This window comes from Oncorhynchus masou, chromosome 9 (assembly GCF_036934945.1).
Source record: "Oncorhynchus masou masou isolate Uvic2021 chromosome 9, UVic_Omas_1.1, whole genome shotgun sequence".
In the NCBI taxonomy this organism is placed as follows: Eukaryota; Metazoa; Chordata; class Actinopteri; order Salmoniformes; family Salmonidae; genus Oncorhynchus; species Oncorhynchus masou.
The window spans coordinates 6,283,820-6,306,127 of record NC_088220.1 but is presented as its reverse complement, the minus strand read 5'-3'; the positions used below and the strand labels follow the sequence as shown (position 1 = coordinate 6,306,127).

Sequence of the window (22,308 nt, the reverse complement as noted above, 5' to 3'; positions counted from 1 at the left end):
GGGACACTATATAGGGAGAAGGGGGCATTGGGACACTATATAGGGAGTAGGTGGCCATTTGGGACACTATATATGGAGTAGGGGGCCATTTGGGACACTATATAGGGAGTAGGGGGCCATTTGGGACACTATATAGGGAGTAGGGGGCCATTTGGGACACTATATAGGGCATAGGGAGCCATTTGGACACAATATGGTTGTTTGATTTCCTCTGATTCATATTCTCTTTCTCATTAATTCATTAATTGTACAATTTTATATTGTCTCCCACTTCAGGCCTTTATTGCTTTGAATTATGCCAACATTTTTCGGTGGAATTGGATTGATGGAGATGGTGATTGGTGGGGAGCTGTGGGATTGGAATGATGGAGATGGTGATTGGTGGGGAGCTTTGGAACTGGAATGATGGACATGGTGATTGGTGGGGAGCTGTGGGACTGGAATGATGGACATGGTGATTGGTGGGGAGCTGTGGGATTGGCATGATGGAGATGGTGATTGGTGGGGAGCTGTGGGATTGGAATGATGGACATGGTGATTGGTGGGGAGCTGTGGGACTGGAATGATGGAGATGATGATCGGTGGGGAGCTGTGGGACTGGAATGATGGACATGGTGATTGGTGGGGAGCTGTGGGATTGGAATGATGGAGATGATGATTGGTGGGGAGTTGTGGGACTGGAATGATGGAGATGGTGATTGGTGGGGAGCTGTGGGACTGGAATGATGGACATGGTGATTGGTGGGGAGCTGTGGGATTGGAATGATGGAGATGATGATTGGTGGGGAGCTGTGGGACTGGAATGATGGACATGGTGATTGGTGGGGAGCTGTGGGATTGGATTGATGGAGATGATGATTGGTGGGGAGCTGTGGGATTGGAATGATGGAGATGATGATTGGTGGGGAGCTGTGGGACTGAAATGATGGACATGGTGATTGGTGGGGAGCTGTGGGATTGGATTGATGGAGATGATGATTGGTGGGGAGCTGTGGGATTGGAATGATAGAGATGGTGATTGGTGGGGAGCTGTGGGACTGGAATGATGGACATGGTGATTGGTGGGGAGCTGTGGGATTGGATTGATGGAGATGATGATTGGTGGGGAGCTGTGGGATTGGAATGATGGAGATGATGATTGGTGGGGAGCTGTGGGACTGGAATGATGGACATGGTGATTGGTGGGGAGCTGTGGGACTGGAATGATGGACATGGTGATTGGTGGGGAGCTGTGGGACTGGAATGATGGACATGGTGATTGGTGGGGAGCTGTGGGATTGGAATGATGGAGATGATGATTGGTGGGGAGCTGTGGGATTGGAATGATAGAGATGGTGATTGGTGGGGAGCTGTGGGACTGGAATGATGGACATGGTGATTGGTGGGGAGCTGTGGGATTGGATTGATGGAGATGATGATTGGTGGGGAGCTGTGGGATTGGAATGATGGAGATGATGATTGGTGGGGAGCTGTGGGACTGGAATGATGGACATGGTGATTGGTGGGGAGCTGTGGGATTGGATTGATGGAGATGATGATTGGTGGGGAGCTGTGGGATTGGAATGATAGAGATGGTGATTGGTGGGGAGCTGTGGGACTGGAATGATGGACATGGTGATTGGTGGGGAGCTGTGGGACTGGAATGATGGACATGGTGATTGGTGGGGAGCTGTGGGATTGGAATGATGGACATGGTGATTGGTGGGGAGCTGTGGGATTGGAATGATGGAGATGGTGATTGGTGGGGAGCTGTGGGATTGGAATGATGGAGATGGTGATTGGTGGGGAGCTGTGGGACTGGAATGATGGACATGGTGATTGGTGGAGAGCTGTGGGATTGGATTGATGAAGATGATGATTGGTGGGGAGCTGTGGGATTGGAATGATGGAGATGGTGATTGGTGGGGAGCTGTGGGACTGGAATGATGGACATGATGATTGGTGGGGAGCTGTGGGATTGGAATGATGGAGATGATGATTGGTGGGGAGCTGTGGGACTGGAATGATGGACATGGTGATTGGTGGGGAGCTGTGGGATTGGAATGATGGACATGGTGATTGGTGGGGAGCTGTGGGATTGGAATGATGGACATGGTGATTGGTGGGGAGCTGTGTCATTGGAATGATGGAGATGGTGATTGGTGGGGAGCTGTGGGATTGGAATGATGTAGATGGTGATTGGTGGGGAGCTGTGGGATTGGAATGATGTAGATGGTGATTGGTGGGGAGCTGTTTGATTGGAATGATGTTGATGGTGATTGGTGGGGAGCTGTTGGATTGGAATGATGGAGATGGTGATTGATTGGAATCTCTGGAAATCTTTGAACCCCTTTCTGAAATGTCTACGTCTGTTTACACTACAGTGTCTCCTGGACATCATTGGTATGTCTTGGAAGCAATTTCCCCCCACAAATATGAATAATTCAGCACATATTAATCCAAAGGTCATCTTCTATTAATTAGTAGCCCTGCTGTTGACTAAACAGCCTCAAGGTACCTGATGGCCAGTTTAATTACAATTTGAAATGAGTGTACTGTTTGACAATCTCTATATGTTCACCCAATGCTCTCCCAGGCCGCATCACACCTTCAGAAATAAGTAGGCTTATAATGAGAACCATTTTAGCTTGTTGGCAGATCATTTATTGGCCCTGGTCAACAGTTGTGCTCTGTACAGGGAATAGGGTGCAATTTGGGATGCGGTGTTCTACAGTGTACACTGCAGGCTTGTAAATGACACCAACCGATGTGTAATATTGCTGCTAACAAGCACTGTACGTACGTGATAGTATTGTGGTGATTTTAATTAATGCTATGCAGACATCTCTAGTATGATCTTCTTTTTAACAAGTATTTGAAGATCTGGGGATTGGTCATCTGCTGTAATGCTGTAATGCTGTAATGATGTAATGCTGTAATGCTGTAATGCTGTAATGATGTAATGCTGTAATGCCAGTATGCTATGATTCTGTACTTGTATTGTACATGTGTCCTTCCTGTCCACAATGCATATCATCATATAATACATTCTACTATGACAACAACGCGAGAACATTGCCTTTAAATATCAATCGCGGTGTCACACTGAACTTCTGCTGATACACATTGAATAGAGCACGTTTACTGATAAACATAGTTCCCTTCCCGAAGCACATGAGATATAACAAAAATGTATCTCGCTTCTGGTCCCTTTGTATTGATATGACAGTAGTAAAGTAGTAGAGCATTGAGCCAAAGTGTCTCCAGATACTGTGTTTGGCCCAGGGGTATTTAAAACCTCTCTGTCGCAGGCATTCCGCTGGCGACACACCTCGACAACATCCGGTGAAATCGCAGAGCGCTAAATTCAAAATGCACAAATCGTCATAATAAACATTCATAAAAAATACAAAGTGTTATACATCGGCTTAAAGATGAACTTCTTGTTAATCCAGCTGCTTTGTCAGATTTCAAAAAGGCTTCACAGCGAAAGCACACCATGCGATTATCTGAGGACAGCGCCCCATAAACAAAAGCATGAAAAACATTTTCCAACCAAACAGATGCATCACGAAAGTCAGAAATAGCAATAAAATAAATCACTTACCTTTGATGATCTTCATCATTTCGCAATCCCAAAGGTCTCAGTTACACAATGAATGGTCGTTTTGTTCGATAAAGTCCTTCTTTATGTCCCAAAAATGTCAGTTCATTTGGCGCTTTTGATTCAGAAATGCACCGGTTCCAACATGCCTACAGAGTATCTAATAAGTTACCTGTAAACTTGGTCCAAACATTTCAAACAATGTTTCTAATCCAACCTCAGGTACCCTGAAATGTAAATAATCAATCAAATTTAAGACGGAAATAAACTGTTTCCAATACTGGAGAAAAAAACACGGAGCGCGCTCCTGTTCACACGCACCAAAAGACTGGAGTCCACCTGAGTGACACCTAGAAAGAATACGACTACTTCTTCATTGAAAAAAAAAAAAACATCGAACAATTTCTAAAGACTGTTGACATCTAGTGGAAGCCGTAGGAACTGCAGTCTGGGTCCTAATAACTTGGCTTCCCCATAGAAAAGCATTGGAAAATCCAATGACCTCAAAACATTTTTTTTCCTTAATGGATTGTCATCGGGGTTTTGCCTGCCAAATCAGTTCTGTTATACTCACAGACATTATTTTAACAGTTGTGGAAACTTTAGAGTGCTGTCTATCCAATACTACCATGTATATGCATATCCTAGCTTCTGGGCCTGAGTAACAGGCAGTTTACGTTGGGAACCTCCGTCATCCAAACTTCCGAATACTAACCCCTATCCCTAAGAAGTTGTTACTGTAGTACTGCTGCAGTCCCAGGTACTGTGTTTGGCTCAGGGGTATTTAACTGTAGTACTGCTGCAGTCCCAGGTACTGTGTTTGGCTCAGGGGTATTAAACTGTAGTACTGCTGCAGTCCCAGGTACTGTGTTTGGCTCAGGGGTATTAAACTGTGTACTACTGCAGTCCCAGGTACAGGGGTATTGTGTTTGGCAGTCCCAGGGTATTTAACTGTAGTACTGCTGCAGTCCCAAATGTTTGTAGGGGTACTGCTGCAGTCCCAGGTACTGTGTTTGGCTCAGGGGTATTTAACTGTAGTACTGCTGCAGTCCCAGGTACTGTGTTTGGCTCAGGGGTATTTAACTGTAGTACTGCTGCAGTCCCAGGTACTGTGTTTGGCTCAGGGGTATTAAACTGTAGTACTGCTGCAGTCCCAGGTACTGTGTTTGGCTCAGCAGTCCCAGGTACTGTGTTTTAAATTAAACTGTAGTACTGATGCAGTCCCAGGTACTGTGTTTGGCTCAGGGGTATTAAACTGTAGTACTGCTGCAGTCCCAGGTACTGTGTTTGGCTCAGGGGTATTTAACTGTAGTACTGCTGCAGTCCCAGGTACTGTGTTTGGCTCAGGGGTATTTAAGTGTAGTACTACTGCAGTCCCAGGTACTGTGTTTGGCTCAGGGGTATTTAACTGTAGTACTGCTGCAGTCCCAGGTACTATGTTTGGCTCAGGGGTATTAAAATGTAGTACTACTGCAGTCCCAGGTACTGTGTTTGGCTCAGGGGTATTTAACTGTAGTACTGCTGCAGTCCCAGGTACTGTGTTTGGCTCAGGGGTATTTAACTGTAATACTGCTGCAGTCCCAGGTACTGTGTTTGGCTCAGGGGTATTAAACTGTAGTACTGCTGCAGTCCCAGGTACTGTGTTTGGCTCAGGGGTATTTAACTGTAGTACTGCTGCAGTCCCAGGTACTGTGTTTGGCTCAGGGGTATTTAACTGTTACTGCTGCAGTCCCAGGTACTGTGTTTGGGGGTATTTAACTGTAGTACTGCTGCAGTCCCAGGTACTGTGTTTGGCTCAGGGGTATTAAACTGTAGTACTGCTGCAGAGGATTTCCTGAAGCAAAATGAGTCTATGTCAAATTAAAGCTGCCACACACATTATCCCTGCATAATCAATGAAGGCAAAGCAGGGTTGATTAGCTTCATACACAGTAACAAAGCAGGGTTGATTAGCTTCATACACAGTAACAAAGCAGAGTTGATTAGCTTCATACACAGTAACAAAGCCGGGTTGATTAGCTTCGTACACAGTAACAAAACTGGGTTGATTAGCTTCATACACAGTAACAAAGCAGGGTTGATTAGCTTCATACACAGTAACAAAGCAGGGTTGATTAGCTTCGTACACAGTAACAAAGCAGGGTTGATTAGCTTCATACACAGTAACAAAGCAGGGTTGATTAGCTTCATACACAGTAACAAAGCCGGGTTGATTAGCTTTATACACAGTAACAAAGCCGGGTTGATTAGCTTCATACACAGTAACAAAACTGGGTTGATTAGCTTTATTCACAGTAACAAAGCCGGGTTGATTAGCTTCATACACAGTAACAAAACTGGGTTGATTAGCTTTATACACAGTAACAAAGCAGGGTTGATTAGCTTCATACCTAGTAACAAAACAGGTTTGGTTAGCTTCATACACAACATGTTTGGTTAGCTTCATACACAACATGTTTGGTTAGCTTCATACACAACAGGGTTGGTTAGCTCTGTAGACAGTCCAGGTGAGAACACAGTAACGAAACAGGGTTGGTTAGCTCTGTAGACAGTCCAGGTGAGAACACAGTAACGAAACAGGGTTGGTTAGCTCTGTAGACAGTCCAGGTGAGAACACAGTAACGAAACAGGGTTGGTTAGCTCTGTAGACAGTCCAGGTGGGAAGTCATGTCTCTCCATTCTGATATGATGCCCCCACAGATGTAGCCTGGATCCCAGACCTGTGTATGCTTTCATTCCACTCCTTGCCACTCTTTAGCAAGACATACAGGTCTGAATTCCCAGCTACCCAGAGCAAGAGAAAACCTCGACCAAGGATATGTTTCATATCTCTGGTCTGTACTGTAATGTATTGTACTGTCTTGTATTGCGTGTGTTGCTGTGATTCTGTGTATAGAGACGTATTGCCAGGGACACGTCTTGTCGATTTATAAATACGCTATGAAGATATGTAATGAAGACATGTAGATATTTATCTGCTCATTTGTACTTCACATTGTTGTATACATTCAAATCACATGGCAACAAAAATAAATAAAAAAAAGTACTATTGAATGGAAAAAGAGTCTACTTTACTTAGACCGAACCCTGCTCTCTGCGCCTGATTCCACCCACCACTCCTAGTTATCGTAACAAAAAGAGTCTACTTTAATGGCGATGGGTTGATTAAAGTAGACGTGTAGAACTTGTAACAGCTTGAAGATGTTATAGTTGGGTGTTAGAAGTTCATGTTATCTCTACACGCAGTAGATTTGTCTCCGTACAGAAGGAAGAAACTCAAGCGGAGTCCGAACTTACTTTTGACGACTCAATATTTAATGGTTCAGGTCAAATTCCATGACAAGAAAAAAAATCGTTTCACCATGTGTGGAAGGTCATTTTGATGGGATATTTTTTACAAAGGCATGACAACACAGAGTTGATCAATACTATACTGCTGGCAAGCGTTTAAGCTTTCTCTCCAAGCGACCTCCAACCTACACCCACCAATGACTAATTTACAAGCATATATATTATATAGCAGGTATATCATATATAGATTTTATACAAGATACGTGTGTGTAAATAATATATTCTGGCAAGGTGCATGCCAGTATACATACATGTACCCCAATAAATGCGCACACACACACTAGCTGCACACACACACACACACACTAGCTGCACACACACACACACACGCACATACACTAGCTGCACACACACTCGCTGCACACACACTGCACACACACGCGCGCTGCACACACACACACACGCACATACACTAGCTGCACACACACTGCACACACACGCGCGCTGCACACACACGCTGCACACACACACACACTCACCAATATATGCAGGTGTACCCATTTACCTTACAACAGAGATTGTAGTCTAATCACTTTACATTTACATTTTGATTAGCTTTTTTCATGACTGAATTCAGGTGACTAAACCTTTACTCGACAATATATAAACATATATAAACCAGCCTTGTTGGTTGCCACCTTGTCAATTCTTCTCAAAAGGTACTGTTATGTACAATATATAAAAAAAAAAACAATTCAAAAAAATCACAAAATTGATGTGATTTTAATTTTGTGTGTACATGCTTTATATTCATTACACGTCTGAAAGTGAACATTTTTGTGTTTTGTTAGTCACGTATTGTTAGCTGTTCAGAAGGGGTATATGGTTACAACAACACACGTGGTTGATGACGGCCAAATGACAACACAAATCCACCCGAAAACATGTTAAAAATCAACACAGTAGAGTAGCAAAACCAGTGATAAAAGGGGATTTTTTTTTTTTAAACGGCCCACATGCAGAGATGATCATGATGACGGAAGATGACATCACAATGACCCGACCTTATACAATTAAACCTGTTTATTTGTTGTTGACGATGAAAACATTCCATAGATGAAATAAAGGATTTTTGTCAAACTGACATTGTTTCTACGACTACCGGTATGTTTTATGGGAGCTTCATAACACTGCCAGTGACATCCAGTACACAATGCATACTCGGTATCTTCCTTTTTTTTTGGTTCATACGTGAAACCTTTGGCACAAAGAGAAACTGCACTAAAGCGTTCACCCCCCCCTCCTAAAAGACACATTTACATTTATACTGCATTCCTTTTTATTTATATATATATATATTTTTTTAACAAAAACAGAAATCTCTATCTCTCTATCTCTAAATCTCTAACTCTTTGTCAGGGATGAACAAACAAATGGAGAATTCCAAATAACTAAATAACTCAAATGCCCCCTGTTATTTAAATATTGAATTGATGTCATATTTATTGTTCTACATTCGTGCAATTGTCTAAATAGCTTTAAAGGAAATTCTATAATAATGAGTGCCACTTGAGAATATTGTTATTTGGTGTCATTCCCACTGTAGGCCTATATCAGATATGTGTTTGACAGTCCCACTGTAGGTCTATATCAGATATCTGTTTGATAGTCCCACTCTAGGTCTATATCAGATATGTGTTTGACAGTCCCACTCTAGGTCTATATCAGATATGTGTTTGACAGTCCCACTGTAGGTCTATATCAGATATCTGTTTGATAGTCCCACTCTAGGTCTATATCAGATATGTGTTTGACAGTCCCACTGTAGGCCTATATTAGATAACTGTTTGACAGTCCCACTCTAGGCCTATATTAGATAACTGTTTGACAGTCCCACTCTAGGTCTATATCAGATATGTGTTTGACAGTCCCACTGTAGGACAAATATCAGATATGTGTTTGACAGTCCCACTCTAGGCCTATATTAGATAACTGTTTGACAGTCCCACTCTAGGTCTATATCAGATATGTGTTTGACAGTCCCACTCTAGGTCTATATCAGATATGTGTTTGACAGTCCCACTCTAGGTCTATATCAGATATGTGTTTGACAGTCCCACTGTAGGCCTATATTAGATAACTGTTTGACAGTCCCACTCTAGGTCTATATCAGATATGTGTTTGACAGTCCCACTCTAGGTCTATATCAGATATCTGTTTGACAGTCCCACTGTAGGCCTATATTAGATAACTGTTTGACAGTCCCACTCTAGGCCTATATTAGATAACTGTTTGACAGTCCCACTCTAGGTCTATATCAGATATGTGTTTGACAGTCCCACTGTAGGACAAATATCAGATATGTGTTTGACAGTCCCACTGTAGGACAAATATCAGATATGTGTTTGACAGTCCCACTCTAGGCCTATATCAGATATCTGTTTGACAGTCCCACTGTAGGTCTATATCAGATATGTGTTTGACAGTCCCACTCTAGGCCTATATCAGATAACTGTTTGACAGTCCCACTCTAGGCATATATTAGATAACTGTTTGATAGTCCCACTCTAGGCCTATATCAGATATCTGTTTGACAGTCCCACTGTAGGCCTATATCAGATAACTGTTTGACAGTCCCACTCTAGGTCTATATTAGATAACTGTTTGACATTCCCACTGTAGGCCTATATCAGATATCTGTTTGATAGTCCCACTGTAGGTCTATATCAGATATGTGTTTGACAGTCCCACTCTAGGTCTATATCAGATATGTGTTTGACAGTCCCACTGTAGGCCTATATTAGATAATTGTTTGACAGTCCCACTCTAGGCCTATATTAGATAACTGTTTGACAGTCCCACTCTAGGCCTATATCAGATATCTGTTTGATAGTCCCACTGTAGGTCTATATCAGATATGTGTTTGACAGTCCCACTCTAGGCCTATATTAGATAACTGTTTGACAGTCCCACTCTAGGCCTATATCAGATATGTGTTTGACAGTCCCACTCTAGGCATATATTAGATAACTGTTTGACAGTCCCACTCTAGGCCTATATCAGATATCGGTTTGATAGTCCCACTGTAGGCCTATATTAGATAACTGTTTGACATTCCCACTTTCGGTCGACATGGAGCCTTAGATGTTGTTGATGGTAATTAATTTAACTTTCAGGTAAAAAGCATTCCCTACCCCTGTCTGTCTTGTGTGATTTATACTGACCTAAGAACATTCTATTCATCTGTGTTCCTCTGTATGAGCATGATCTATGTATATCAGATGTACACTGAACAAAAATATAATTAGGCCCCAATCTATGGATTTCACATGACTGGGAATGCAGATATGCGCCATAAAAAAAAGGTAAGGGCGTGGATCAGAAAACCAGTCCGTATCTGGTGTGACCACCATTTGCCTCATGCAGCGCGACACATCTCCTTCACATAGAGAGGATCAGGCTGTTATTTGTGGCCTGTAGATTGTTGTCCCACTCCTCTTCAATGGCTGTGAGAATTGGATGGATATTGGTGGGAACTAGAACACGCTGTCGTACACGTCGATCCAGAGCATCCCAAACGTGCTCAATGTGGTGACATGTCTGGTGAGTATGCAGGCCAACAGAAGAAGTGGGACATTTTCAGCTTCCAGGAATCGTGTACTGATCGTTGTGACATTTTGGCGTGCATTGTCATGCTGAAACATGAGGTGATGGCGACGGATGAACGGCACGACAATGGGCCTCAGGATCTCATCATGGTATCTCTGTGCATACAAATTGCCATCGATAAAATCAAATTATGTACATTGTCCCTCGCTTATGCCTTCCCATTACCATAACCCCACCGCCTCCATGGGGCACTCTGTTCGTAACATTGACATCAACATTGACATCAACATTGACATCGCCCACACGACGCCATAAACACTGTCCTGCATCTGCCCGTTACAGTTGAAACGGGGATTAATCCGCAAAGAACAAACTTCTCCAATGTGTCAGTGGCCATCAAAAGTGAGCTTTTGCCCACTGAAGTTGGTTACGCCGCCAAACGGCAGTCAGGTCAAGACATCGGTGACGACGACGAGCACAAAGATGAGCTTCCCTGAGACGGTTTCTGACAGTTTGTGCAAAAATTCTTTGGTTTGTGCAAACCCACGTTTTCATCAGCTGACCTGGTGGCTGGTCTCAGACGATCCCGCAGGTGAAAAGCCAGATGTGGATGTCCTGGGTTGCCGCGGTTACACGTGGTCTGTGATCGTGAGGCCGGTTGGATGTATTGCCAAATTCTTATGGTGGAGAAATTAACATAAAATTCTCTAAAAACAATGTTTTATGGTAGAGAAATGAACATAACATTCTCTGGCAACCGCTCTGATGGATATTCCTGTAGTCAGCATGCCAATTGCATGCTACCTCAATTCTTGAGACATCTGTGGCATTGTGTTTTGACAAAACTGCACATTTTAGAGTGGCCTTTAATTGTCCTCAGCACAAGGTGCACCTGTGTAATGATAATGCAGTTTAATCAGCTTCTTGATGTGCCACACCTGTCAGGTGGATGGTTTTGTTGGCAAAGGAGAAATGATCACTAACAGGGATGTCTTTTATTTCATCTCATGAAACATGGGACCATCACTTCACATGGTTGCGTTTATATTTTTGTTCAGTATATATACTATAAGTATATTGTGTGATTTTGTGTGTTTCAGTTAAGCGTCAATATCATTGTTCTATACGCAGTTCAAATGTAATTGAATCACACCTCACACATTGCAAAGAGACAGATCTGTGTTCGCAGTCACTGTCTGAAGGAAGCAAAGTGCTTTGTATTTTCTTTGTCAGCTTACTCTGTCCCTTCTGTATTTGATGAAAGACAAATGTATTGAAAATATAACTGCAACCGAGTAACTGTTTCAGGATAACATAGAAATAAAAAAAATATTCTGCAAAAAGGAATTGATATTCAATTCGTGGTTGGGACTTGGGTGGGCCTGTGGGTTAACCATGTTCAACGAGTAAGATTTATTCAATTCATGAATCAAAATTCAAAGATTTTCCTTAATTGACTCGGGGTTGAGATGAAATTGACCCTGACCTTGACCCTTCCACTTGACACTCTTATGACACGTGCATTTTCACCACCGGTAGCTTCGGTAATGCATTTCTATACTGATGGATACCTGACCCGAAGTGTAATCTGAATGCAAGCAGAGTCTCAACCCAGCACAGACACATTTTACTGTCTAACCCTGCAGGGAGCATGGTACCCTAAACATGTCCTGTTACTGTCTAACCCTGCAGGGAGAATGGTACCCTAAACATGTCCTGTTACTGTCTAACCCTGCAGGGAGAATGGTACCCTAAACATGTCCTGTTACTGTCTAACCCTGCAGGGAGAATGGTACCCTAAACATGTCCTGTTACTGTCTAACCCTGCAGGGTGAATGGTACCCTAAACATGTCCTGTTACTGTCTAACCCTGCAGGGAGAATGGTACCCTAAACATGTCCTGTTACTGTCTAACCCTGCAGGGAGAATGGTACCCTAAACATGTCCTGTTACCCTGTCTAACCCTGTAGGGAGAATGGTACCCTAAACCTGTTAAACATGGTACCCTAAACATGTCCTGTTACTGTCTAACCCTGCAGGGAGAATGGTACCCCTGTCCTTACTGTCTAACAGGGAGAATGGTACCCTAAACATGTCCTGATACCATCTAACCCTGCAGGGTGAATGGTACCCTAAACATGTCCTGTTACCATCTAACCCTGCAGGGTGAATGGTACCCTAAACATGTCCTGTTTCTTTCACAAGCCGCTAGAGGACAACGACTGATGATCGTTATGCAATGTTAGCCAAATCCATGACAGCCAACTGTTATTCGGAATGAACATCCTTGAAACTATGGACATGTGGTTACATCAAAGACAGAGTGGATAAAACACAGGAGAACGTATTATAGAAAGGATGTATGTCAATATGTGAATATGGAAACTATATCCTCTATGTTAGGCCGCCTGAATATGGATGTAGAAACTCTTATTATAGTGGTTACTAACCCGACGTGATACGGGTACAAATTAAAGCAAATAAAAAGCTATTTGCAGCCAGACTGTATGCAGTACCAGTCAAAAGTTTGGACACACCTACTCATTCAAGGGTTTTTCTTTATTTTTAATATTTTTCTAGATTGTAAAATAATAGTGAAGACATCAAAGCTATGAAACAACACATATGTAATCATGTAGTAATCAAAAAAGTGTTTAACAAATCAAAATATTTTTTATATTCTTCAAAGTAGCCACCCTTTGCCTTAATGATAGCTTTGCACACTCTTGGCATTCTCTCAACCAGCTTCAGGAGGTCACCTGGAATGTATTTAAATTAACAGGTGTGCCTTGTTAAAAGTTAATTTGTGGAATTTCTTTCCTTCTTAATGCATGTGAGCCAATCAGTTGTGTTGTGACAAGGTAGGGGTGGTATACAGAAGATAGCCCTATTCGGTAAAAGACTAAGTCCATATTATGGCAAGAACAGCTTAAATAAGCAAAGAGAAATGACAGTCCATTATTACTTTAAAAGATGAAGGTCAGTCAAACATTTCAAGAACATGCTGCAGAACAGTCCATTAGCAGGCCTTCATGGTTACATTGCTGCAAAGAATGCACCACTAAAGGACACCAATAAGAAGAAAAGTCTTGCTTGGGCCAAGACACACGAGCAATGAACATTTAGATCAGTGGAAATCTGCCCTTTGCTTTGATGAGTCCTAATTTGAGATTTTTGGTTCCAACTGCCGTATCTTGTGTGAGACGCAAACCTGTGTGGTTCCCACCGTGAAGCATGGAAGAGGAGGTGTGATGGTTTGGGGGTGCTTTACTGCCATCTCATCTGGTTTGCGCTTAGTGGAACTATCCTTATTTTTTCAACAGGATAATGACCCAAAACACACCTCCAGGCTGTGTAAGGGCTATTTGACCAAGAAGGAGAGTGATGGTGCTGCATCAGATTACCTGGCCTCCACAATCCCCTGACCTGAACCCAAATGAGATGGTTTGGGATGATTTGGACAGCAGAATGAAGGAAAAGCAGACAGCAAGTGCTCAGCATATTTGGGAACTCCTTCAAGACTGTTGGAAAAGCATTCCTCATGAAGCTGGTTGATAGAATGCCAAGAGATTGCAAAGCTGTCATCAAGACAAAGCGTGATTTTGATTTGATATGTTAAACACTTTTTGGGGGGTCACTACATGAGTCCATATGTGTTATTTCATAGTTTTGAAGTCCTCACTAATTGTATACAGTGCAGAAAATAGTAAAAATAAAGAAAAACCCTTTAATGACTAGTTGGGTCCAAACGTTTGACTGGTACCACCCTTTTCATTACCTGACTAGTAGGAAATACATTATGTTTCAGTGAGACTAGACAACTATTACAGAACTGTCAACCACGGCTATTACTTACTGTGGAGATGACGGAATTAGACTATTGGGAGATATTTTTAATTGGCTCCATAGCACTCATTACGATGCGTACAGAACATGTTATATTTTATGAAAGGAAGATAACGAAGTGAAAGTATGGTGGAAAAGCAAAGGCTGTATCTCTTTGCATGGAACCTCTGTCTGGGCTGTTCAAGAGATAATGTAGGAAATTAGTAGGTTCTTAATACAAGGGGAAAGATAATGTAGAAAATTAGTATGCTCGTATGACAGGGGAAAGATAACGTAGAAAATTAGTATGCTCGTATGACAGAGGAAAGATAATGTAGAAAATGAGTATGCTCGTATGACAGGGGGAAGATAATGTAGAAAATTAGTACGCTCTTATGACACGGGGAAAGATAATGTAGAAATGATTATGCTCTTATGACAGGGGAAAGATAATGTAGCTAACGAATAGGTTCTTATGACAGGGAAAGATAATGGAGCTAATGAATAGGTCCTTATGACAGGGGAAAGATAATGTAGCCAATGAATATGTTCTTATGACAGGGGAAAGATAATGTAGCTAATGAATAGGTTCTTATGACAGGGGAAAAATAATGTAGCTAATGAATAGGTTCTTATGACAGGGTAAAGATAATGTAGCTAATGAATAGGTTCTTATGACAGGGGGAAAGATAATGTAGCCAATGTATAGGTTCTTATGACAGGGGGAAAGATAATGTAGAAATGAGTATGCTCTTATGACAGGGAAAGATAATGTAGCTAATGAATATGTTCTTATGACAGGGGGAAAGACAATGTAGCTAATGAATAGGTTCTTATGACAGGGGGAAAGACAATGAAGAACATGAGTAGGTTTGCAGTAGAGTGGAGGGACAGGTGGTGAAAAGCATCGTAAGCCATACAAGAAACATTTGAGGAGGAACACATTGTTAGGAATATAATGGGGGAAGAGCCTGTACTGTATATTCATATAAAGTGTTAGCACGACACAGAGTGAAACTATTTTTTTGTCCATTCAGTCTTCGGTATGTGTCTGAAGACCCCTGAACAAGACGAGATTCAATAAACATATTCAGGTAAGAGAAAAGGTAACTTGGAACATCAGTGGGAGCTGGAGCTGAATGTCTTGCTGGATACACGAAGCAGTATTTCACCAGAGATTGGACCAAATACACCGTTGCACCTTGGGTTCACGAATAACATATTCCCAGATTCTGCTTGTTCGACAAGATATACTGTGTGTTTTTTTTGTGTGTTTTCTTTATCAGTAAGTAAAATGGTGTTTGGGGTTCCACTAAGCTGGTTCCAATATGCATAGTATTTATTCATCTTTATATATATTTTTGCTGTTGTGAATCTACTTTGGTATAGGACTACCATTTTTATATACTGTACATGGATTAAATTGGACAAATATTTAGCTAGGCTTTTCTTCAAAGACGTTTGTCATTTCATACACATTTCAATTTCTTTTGCAGAATATCATTCTATGAGTACAGCCATTGTCAGGTCCTATTCTTTACAACACTGTGGAGACTGAATAACAACATTGTGGAGACTGAGTAACAACATTGTGGAGACCGAGTAACAACATTGTGGAGACTGAGTAACAACATTGTGGAGACCGAGTAACAACATTGTGGAGACCGAGTAACAACATTGTGGAGACTGAGTAACAACATTGTGGAGACCGAGTAACAACATTGTGGAGACCGAGTAACAACATTGTGGAGACTGAGTAACAACATTGTGGAGACTGAGTGACAACATTGTGGAGACTGAGTAACAACATTGTGGAGACTGAGTAACAACATTGTGGAGACTGGGTAACAACATTGTCATCATCCCTTCCTTCACATTTCATGTTCACACACATACACACAAACTATCAAGATAAATTGGTTGGTGTTACTCTGTCCCCTTACAGCCCCTTACTACTGATGTTAAATATACATCAAGATACATTAGACAAACTGGTTGGTGTTACTCTGTCCCCGTACAGCCCCTTACAGCTGATGCTCATGTAAGAAGGCAGACGATCCCTCGTTGGTTGGGGTCTGCTGGCCCGACAAAGGTGAGGAAAAGCTGGCCAGAGGGATGACCTTGACGGGGTCAGACTCCTTACTCTTGCTACTGCAGTGTCTTTCCAGAGTGTTGTAGAACTGTGGTCGGTTCATCCCTTTAGCCAGATCGTCTTTGGGCGCAGGCCTTCCCAGGGTATGGCACTGACGCCCGTCCGCCTTGACTCCCCTGGCCCAGGGGTAACTCTGCTGATGCTGGAAGCCAAAGGAGGGCAGGGTAGGCAGGGTACCCGTGTTGGACGGAGACTGGAACTGGGTCACCAGGGACGGGGGCATCCAGCAGCTGTCGGAGTGGCCCAGGACCAGACATTCCTGGGTGCACGTCTCCGAGGCTTCGGCCAGGGCCTTGGCCAGGTTCACCTCCACCATGGCTGCAGCACAAAGACATCAAACGAAAGAGAAAAAAAATAAGAAAAAGATAAGAAAATAATGATAAGCTCAGTTAAATTATTTCAGCATGCCATTTAATGTTAGTAAAAGGATTGAAGCAAGGATATTGTAGTGCTGGGAGTTTTTTTTTTAAGTTAGAGAGGGGTCAAGAAAAACAAAAAACAACTGCTAAGTTAGTAGAATTAAGTTGTATGTTTAACTGAAGGTGACCTGTACATGTTAACCTCTTAGATGTTTATCTGAAGGTGACCTGTACATGTTAACCTCTTAGATGTTTAACTGAAGGTGACCTGTACATGTTAACCTGTTGTATGTTTAACTGAAGGTGACCTGTACATGTTAACCTGTTAGATGTTTAACTGAAGGTGACCTGTACATGTTAACCTCTTAGATGTTTAACTGAAGGTGACCTGTACATGTTAACCTCTTAGATGTTTATCTGAAGGTGACCTGTACATGTTAACCTGTTAGATGTTTAACTGAAGGTGACCTGTACATGTTAACCTCTTAGATGTTTATCTGAAGGTGATTAAAGGCAGTAATACTCATTTGAATCATCCCATAAAGAGAAAAACAGCAGCAGAACATGTCATTCCCATTGGTATTCCCTTGGTTCCCTGTGTTTACCTACAACAGACAATGAATTCCCAATAGATTAATTAAATAAGAACTGTCTCTGTTGTTGGTTTCTGAGATTGGCTTTACTGTACTAAATATTTTATGAACATCCTAAAACATTATTATTTAAAGAAAATCATTGTCACCATGGCACACTTTGGTTCCTCTGATCTACTCAACATTACCTCAATCTGGTCAATTATGAACATCACAAAAATCATACTAATCAACACTTCTTAGGATTCTTGTTAGCATATTTTATGTGCAAGGTACAATGAGAGTAGTTATGTATTTGCATTTGGGGAGAGAGAAAGCAGGGAGGGAGATTGCAGGAAGGGAGAAAGCTGGGAGGGAGATATCAGGGAGGGAGATAGCAGGGAGGGAGATAGCAGGGAGGGAGATAGCAGGGGGGAGATAGCAGGGAGGGAGAAAGCAGGGAGGGAGAAAGCAGGGAGAGAGAAAGCAGGGAGGGAGAAAGCAGGGAGGGAGATAGCAGGGAGGGAGATAGCTGGGAGGGAGAAAGCTGGGAGGGAGATAGCAGAGAGGGAGAAAGCAGGGAGTGAGATAGCAGGGAGGGAGATAGCAGGGAGGGAGAAAGCTGGGAGGGAGATAGCAGGGAGGGAGAAAGCAGGGAGGGAGAAAGCTGGGAGGAAGATAGCAGGGAGGGAGATAGCCGGGAGGGAAAAAGCAGGGAGGGAGATAGCAGGGAGGGAGAAAGCAGGGAGGGAGAAAGCAAGGCACTCCAACTATCTTATCACATTATGCTCAAGCTGACATCACATGTGAAATGAGTCCAGGAAGAGAAAGAGGCCTCACCATTGAGCCCCAGCAATAAAACCTGTCAACTCCTGTAATTAGAATGTAAAACAGTATGCAACACAACAAACAGGAGCCCACAGAGTCTGATAGTTCTGACACACAAAGAGGAAAAGAAGAGAGTCCTTGCTATGACATCATATAAAGTCCTCCAGGCCTCTGCTTCAAGCTGTCACATTGAAATAATTTAGCATATTTGCATAAGTAAGAATGCTATCAATAATTGAATGGTCCTTAGTCTGTGTCTATGGTTGTGAGATCCTGACATTACAAGTTGAGCATGCTCTGTTTAATTCAATTCCCTAGCCAGCTCAAATTTGAAACAATGACTTTCACAACAGTGAAGTTATTTTATTAAAGAGTCGAAACCCTGTCTAAGCTGGAGGAGGGGGTTCTACTAAGCTATATGGATTTTCTTTTTTTAAGAATGTCATACCAAGGATAATTTTGCTATCGGACGCTACGGAGAAAAGTTGTCAGGTCGGCTGTACCAACTTCAGACGAGTCCCAAGACGTTGTGGGGATTGAAGAGCAAAAAAGGAGAACACCATCGTGTTTGTGAGAGTCTCATCTTTCCATAGAGGGGTCTTAATAGTTAGTAGTAGGCCAAATCGGACGCGACAGACAATTTTGTGACATTACCAATTTTCATGATGTCTCATGGTCTGACAAACATGCTCCAGCGTTTTCACCGCAGATGCGGAAGTGTCGCAAAGGCGGATTGAGACTCATCCAATGCAAAAAAAAGAAGATAGAGCTTAAACTGACCGATCTTTTGTAATTAAACTTGAAATATATATATATATATATATATATATATATATATATATATATTTTGCTAATTAGACTTCCGCGGAGTTATGGACATCGTTCTTAGAGGGTTAATGTTCCATTAAAACTACAATATAACATGATTTAAGTCAAACTACAAAATCTAACTTTTTGGCGATTACTGATATCCAACCAACCCCCCCCCCCCAAAAAATTAAATAATAATAATAATATTTGTTTTCAATACTTAATTGCATTATTTAAATGAGGAGCTACAATGCATTCAGAAAGTTTTCAGACCCCTTGACTTTTTCCACATTTTGTTACGTAGGCTAATCCTGAAATGGAATAAATAGCTTTTTTCCCCTCATCAATCTACACAAAGCCCCATAATGACATCACAATGCCCCATAGTAACCGGAAGGTTGCAAGTTCAAACCCCAGAGCTGACAAGGTACAAATCTGTCGTTCTGCCCCTGAACAAGGCAGTTAATCCACTGTTCCTAGGCCCTCATTAAAAATAAGAATTTGTTCTTAACTGACTTGCCTAGTTAAAAAAAAGTAAAATAAAAAATAATCACATTGCCCCATAATGACATCACAATACCCCATAATGACATCACAATGCCCCATAATGATAGGGTTTTTAGAAACTGAAATATCACATTTACATAAGTATTCAGACCCTTTACTCAGTACTTTGTTGAAGCACCATTGGCAGTGATTACAGCCTTGAGTCTTCTTGTGTATGATGCTTCAAGCTTGGCACACCTGTATTTGGGGAGTTTCTCCCATTCTTCTCTGCAGATCCTCTTAAGCTCTGTCAGGTTGGATGGGGAGTGTCGCTGCACAACTATTTTAAGGCCTTTCCGGAGATGTTCAATCAGGTTCAATTCCGGGCTCTGGCTGGGCCACTCTAGGACATTCAGAGACTTGTCCCAAAGAGTCCTGGTGGTTCCAAACTTCTTCCAGTTAAGAATGATGGAGGCCAATGTGTTCTTGGGGGACCTTCAATGCCGGAGAAATGTTTTGGTAACCTTCCCAGATCTGTGCCTTGACTAAAAAAAAAATCTTGGACCTTATATAGACATGTGTGTGCCTTTCCAAATCATTGAAACATCTCAAGGATGATCAATGGAAACAGGATGCACCTGAGCTCAATTTTGAGTGTCATAGTGAAAGGTCTGAATACGTATGTAAATATGTTATCATGTTGTTTTTTTATGTACAATTTTGTTCCTCAGATTGCTGAGGAATTTTTCATTAATTTTTTATATTTTAGAATAAGGCTGTAAGGTAAAAAGGCACTGCATGTACTAATGTATTGAATATAATAACTTATCCCTGCTTATAATGACCATGAACTGGTGAAAAATGTGTAGATTCTTACAAATTTCCAGGAGATACATCGAGTCCCCCTGGGGACATGGAGGCGCCTGGGGCATACAGCCCCCTGGGGCATGGAGTCCCCCTTGGGCATGGTGGCCCCTTGGGCATGGAGTCCCCCTGGGGACATGGAGGCGCCTGGGGCATACAGCCCCCTGGGGCATGGTGGCCCCTTGGGCATGGAGTCCCCCTGGGGACATGGAGGAGCCTGGGGCATGGAGCCCCCCTTGGGCATGGTGGCCCCTTGGGTATGGTGGCCCCTTGGGCATGGTGGCCCCTTGGGAATGGTGGCCCCTTGGGCATGGAGTCTCCCTTGGGTATGGTGGCCCCTTGGGCATGGTGGCCCCTTGGGTATGGTGGCCCCTTGGGCATGGTGGCCCCTTGGGTGTGGTGGCCCCTTGGGCATGGAGTCTCCCTTGGGCATGGTGGCCCCTTGGGCATGGAGTCCCCCTGGGGACATGGAGGTGCCTGGGGCATACAGCCCCCTGGGGCATGGAGTCCCCCTTTGGCATGGTGGCCCCTTGGGCATGGAGTCCCCCTGGGGACAAGGAGGCGCCTGGGGCATGGAGCCCCCCTTGGGCATGGTGGCCCCTTGGGTATGGTGGCCCCTTGGGCATGGTGGCCCCTTGGGCATGGTGGCCCCTTGGGTGTGGAGTCTCCCTTGGGTATGGTGGCCCCTTGGGCATGGTGGCCCCTTGGGCATGGTGGCCCCTTTGGGTATGGTGGCCCCTTGGGCATGGTGGCCCCTTGGGTGTGGTGGCCCCTTAGGCATGGAGTCTCCCTTGGGCATGGTGGCCCCTTGGGTATGGAGTCTCCCATGGGCATGGTGGCACCTTGGGTATGGAGTCTCCCTTGGGTATGGTGCCCCCTTGGGTATGGTGGCCCCTTGGGTATGGTGGCCCCTTGGGCATGGAGTCTCCCTTGGGTATGATGGCCCCTTGGGAATGGTGGCCCCTTGGGTATGGTGGCCCCTTGGGCATGGAGTCTCCCTTGGGTATGGTGGCCCCTTGGGTATGGTGGCCCCTTGGGCATGGAGTCTCCCTTGGGAATGGTGGCCCCTTGGGAGTGGAGTCTCCCTTGGGCATGGAGTCCCCCTTGGGTACGGAGTCTCCCTTGGGCATGGTGGCCCCTTGGGCATGGTGGCCCCTTGGGTATGGAGTCTCCCTTGGGTATGGTGGCCCCTTGGGTATGGTGTCCCCTTGGGCATGGTGGCCCCTTGGGCATGGTGGCCCCTTGGGTATGGTGGCCCCTTGGGCATGGTGGCCCCTTGGGTATGGTGTCCCCTTGGGTATGGTGGCCCCTTGGGCATGGTGGCCCCTTGGGTATGGTGGCCCCCTTGGGAATGGTGGCCCCTTGGGTATGGTGTCCCCTTGGGTATGGTGGCCCCTTGGGCATGTTGGCCCCTTGGGTATGGTGGCCCCTTGGGCATGGTGGCCCCTTGGGTATGGAGTCTCCCTTGGGTATGGTGGCCCCTTGGGTATGGTGGAGTCTCCCTTGGGCATGGTGGCCCCTTGGGTATGGTAGCCCCTTGGGCATGGAGTCTCCCTTGGGCATGGTGGCCCCTTGGGTATGGTGTCTCCCTTGGGCATGGTGGCCCCTTGGGTATGGTGGCCCCTTGGGCATGGAGTCTCCCTTGGGCATGGTAGCCCCTTGGGTATGGAGTCTCCCTTGGGTATGGTGGCCCCTTGGGCATGGAGTCTCCCTTGGGCATGGTAGCCCCTTGGGCATGGAGTCCCCTTTGGGCATGGAGTCCCCCTTAGGCATGGAGTCCCCCTTGGGCATGGTGGCCCCTTGGGAATGGAGTCAGATCTGGAAATTATAGCTCTATTCAATCCACTGTCGCGGAAGTTCCGCTTTAAAGCGTGATGGAAATTTAAAGGTAATTTTCCTGCGTCCGCCGAGACTGCAATTCACTGTAAA

At 43.9% G+C, this 22,308-nt stretch overlaps 1 protein-coding gene across 1 annotated transcript; it reads right to left on the bottom strand.

Moving 5' to 3' along the window:
- Positions 1 to 293: 293 nt before the first annotated feature.
- Positions 294 to 2,093, bottom strand: LOC135545393 (uncharacterized). The gene has a single exon (XM_064973000.1). The coding sequence runs from the start codon at positions 2,091 to 2,093 to the stop codon at positions 294 to 296; it is 1,800 nt and encodes a 599-aa protein (XP_064829072.1).
- Positions 2,094 to 22,308: the final 20,215 nt, after the last annotated feature.

Coding starts and splice junctions, on each gene's coding strand:
- LOC135545393 (XM_064973000.1), bottom strand. CDS start 2,093: ATGTCCATCATTCCAATCCCACAGCTCCCCACCAATCACCATGTCCAT.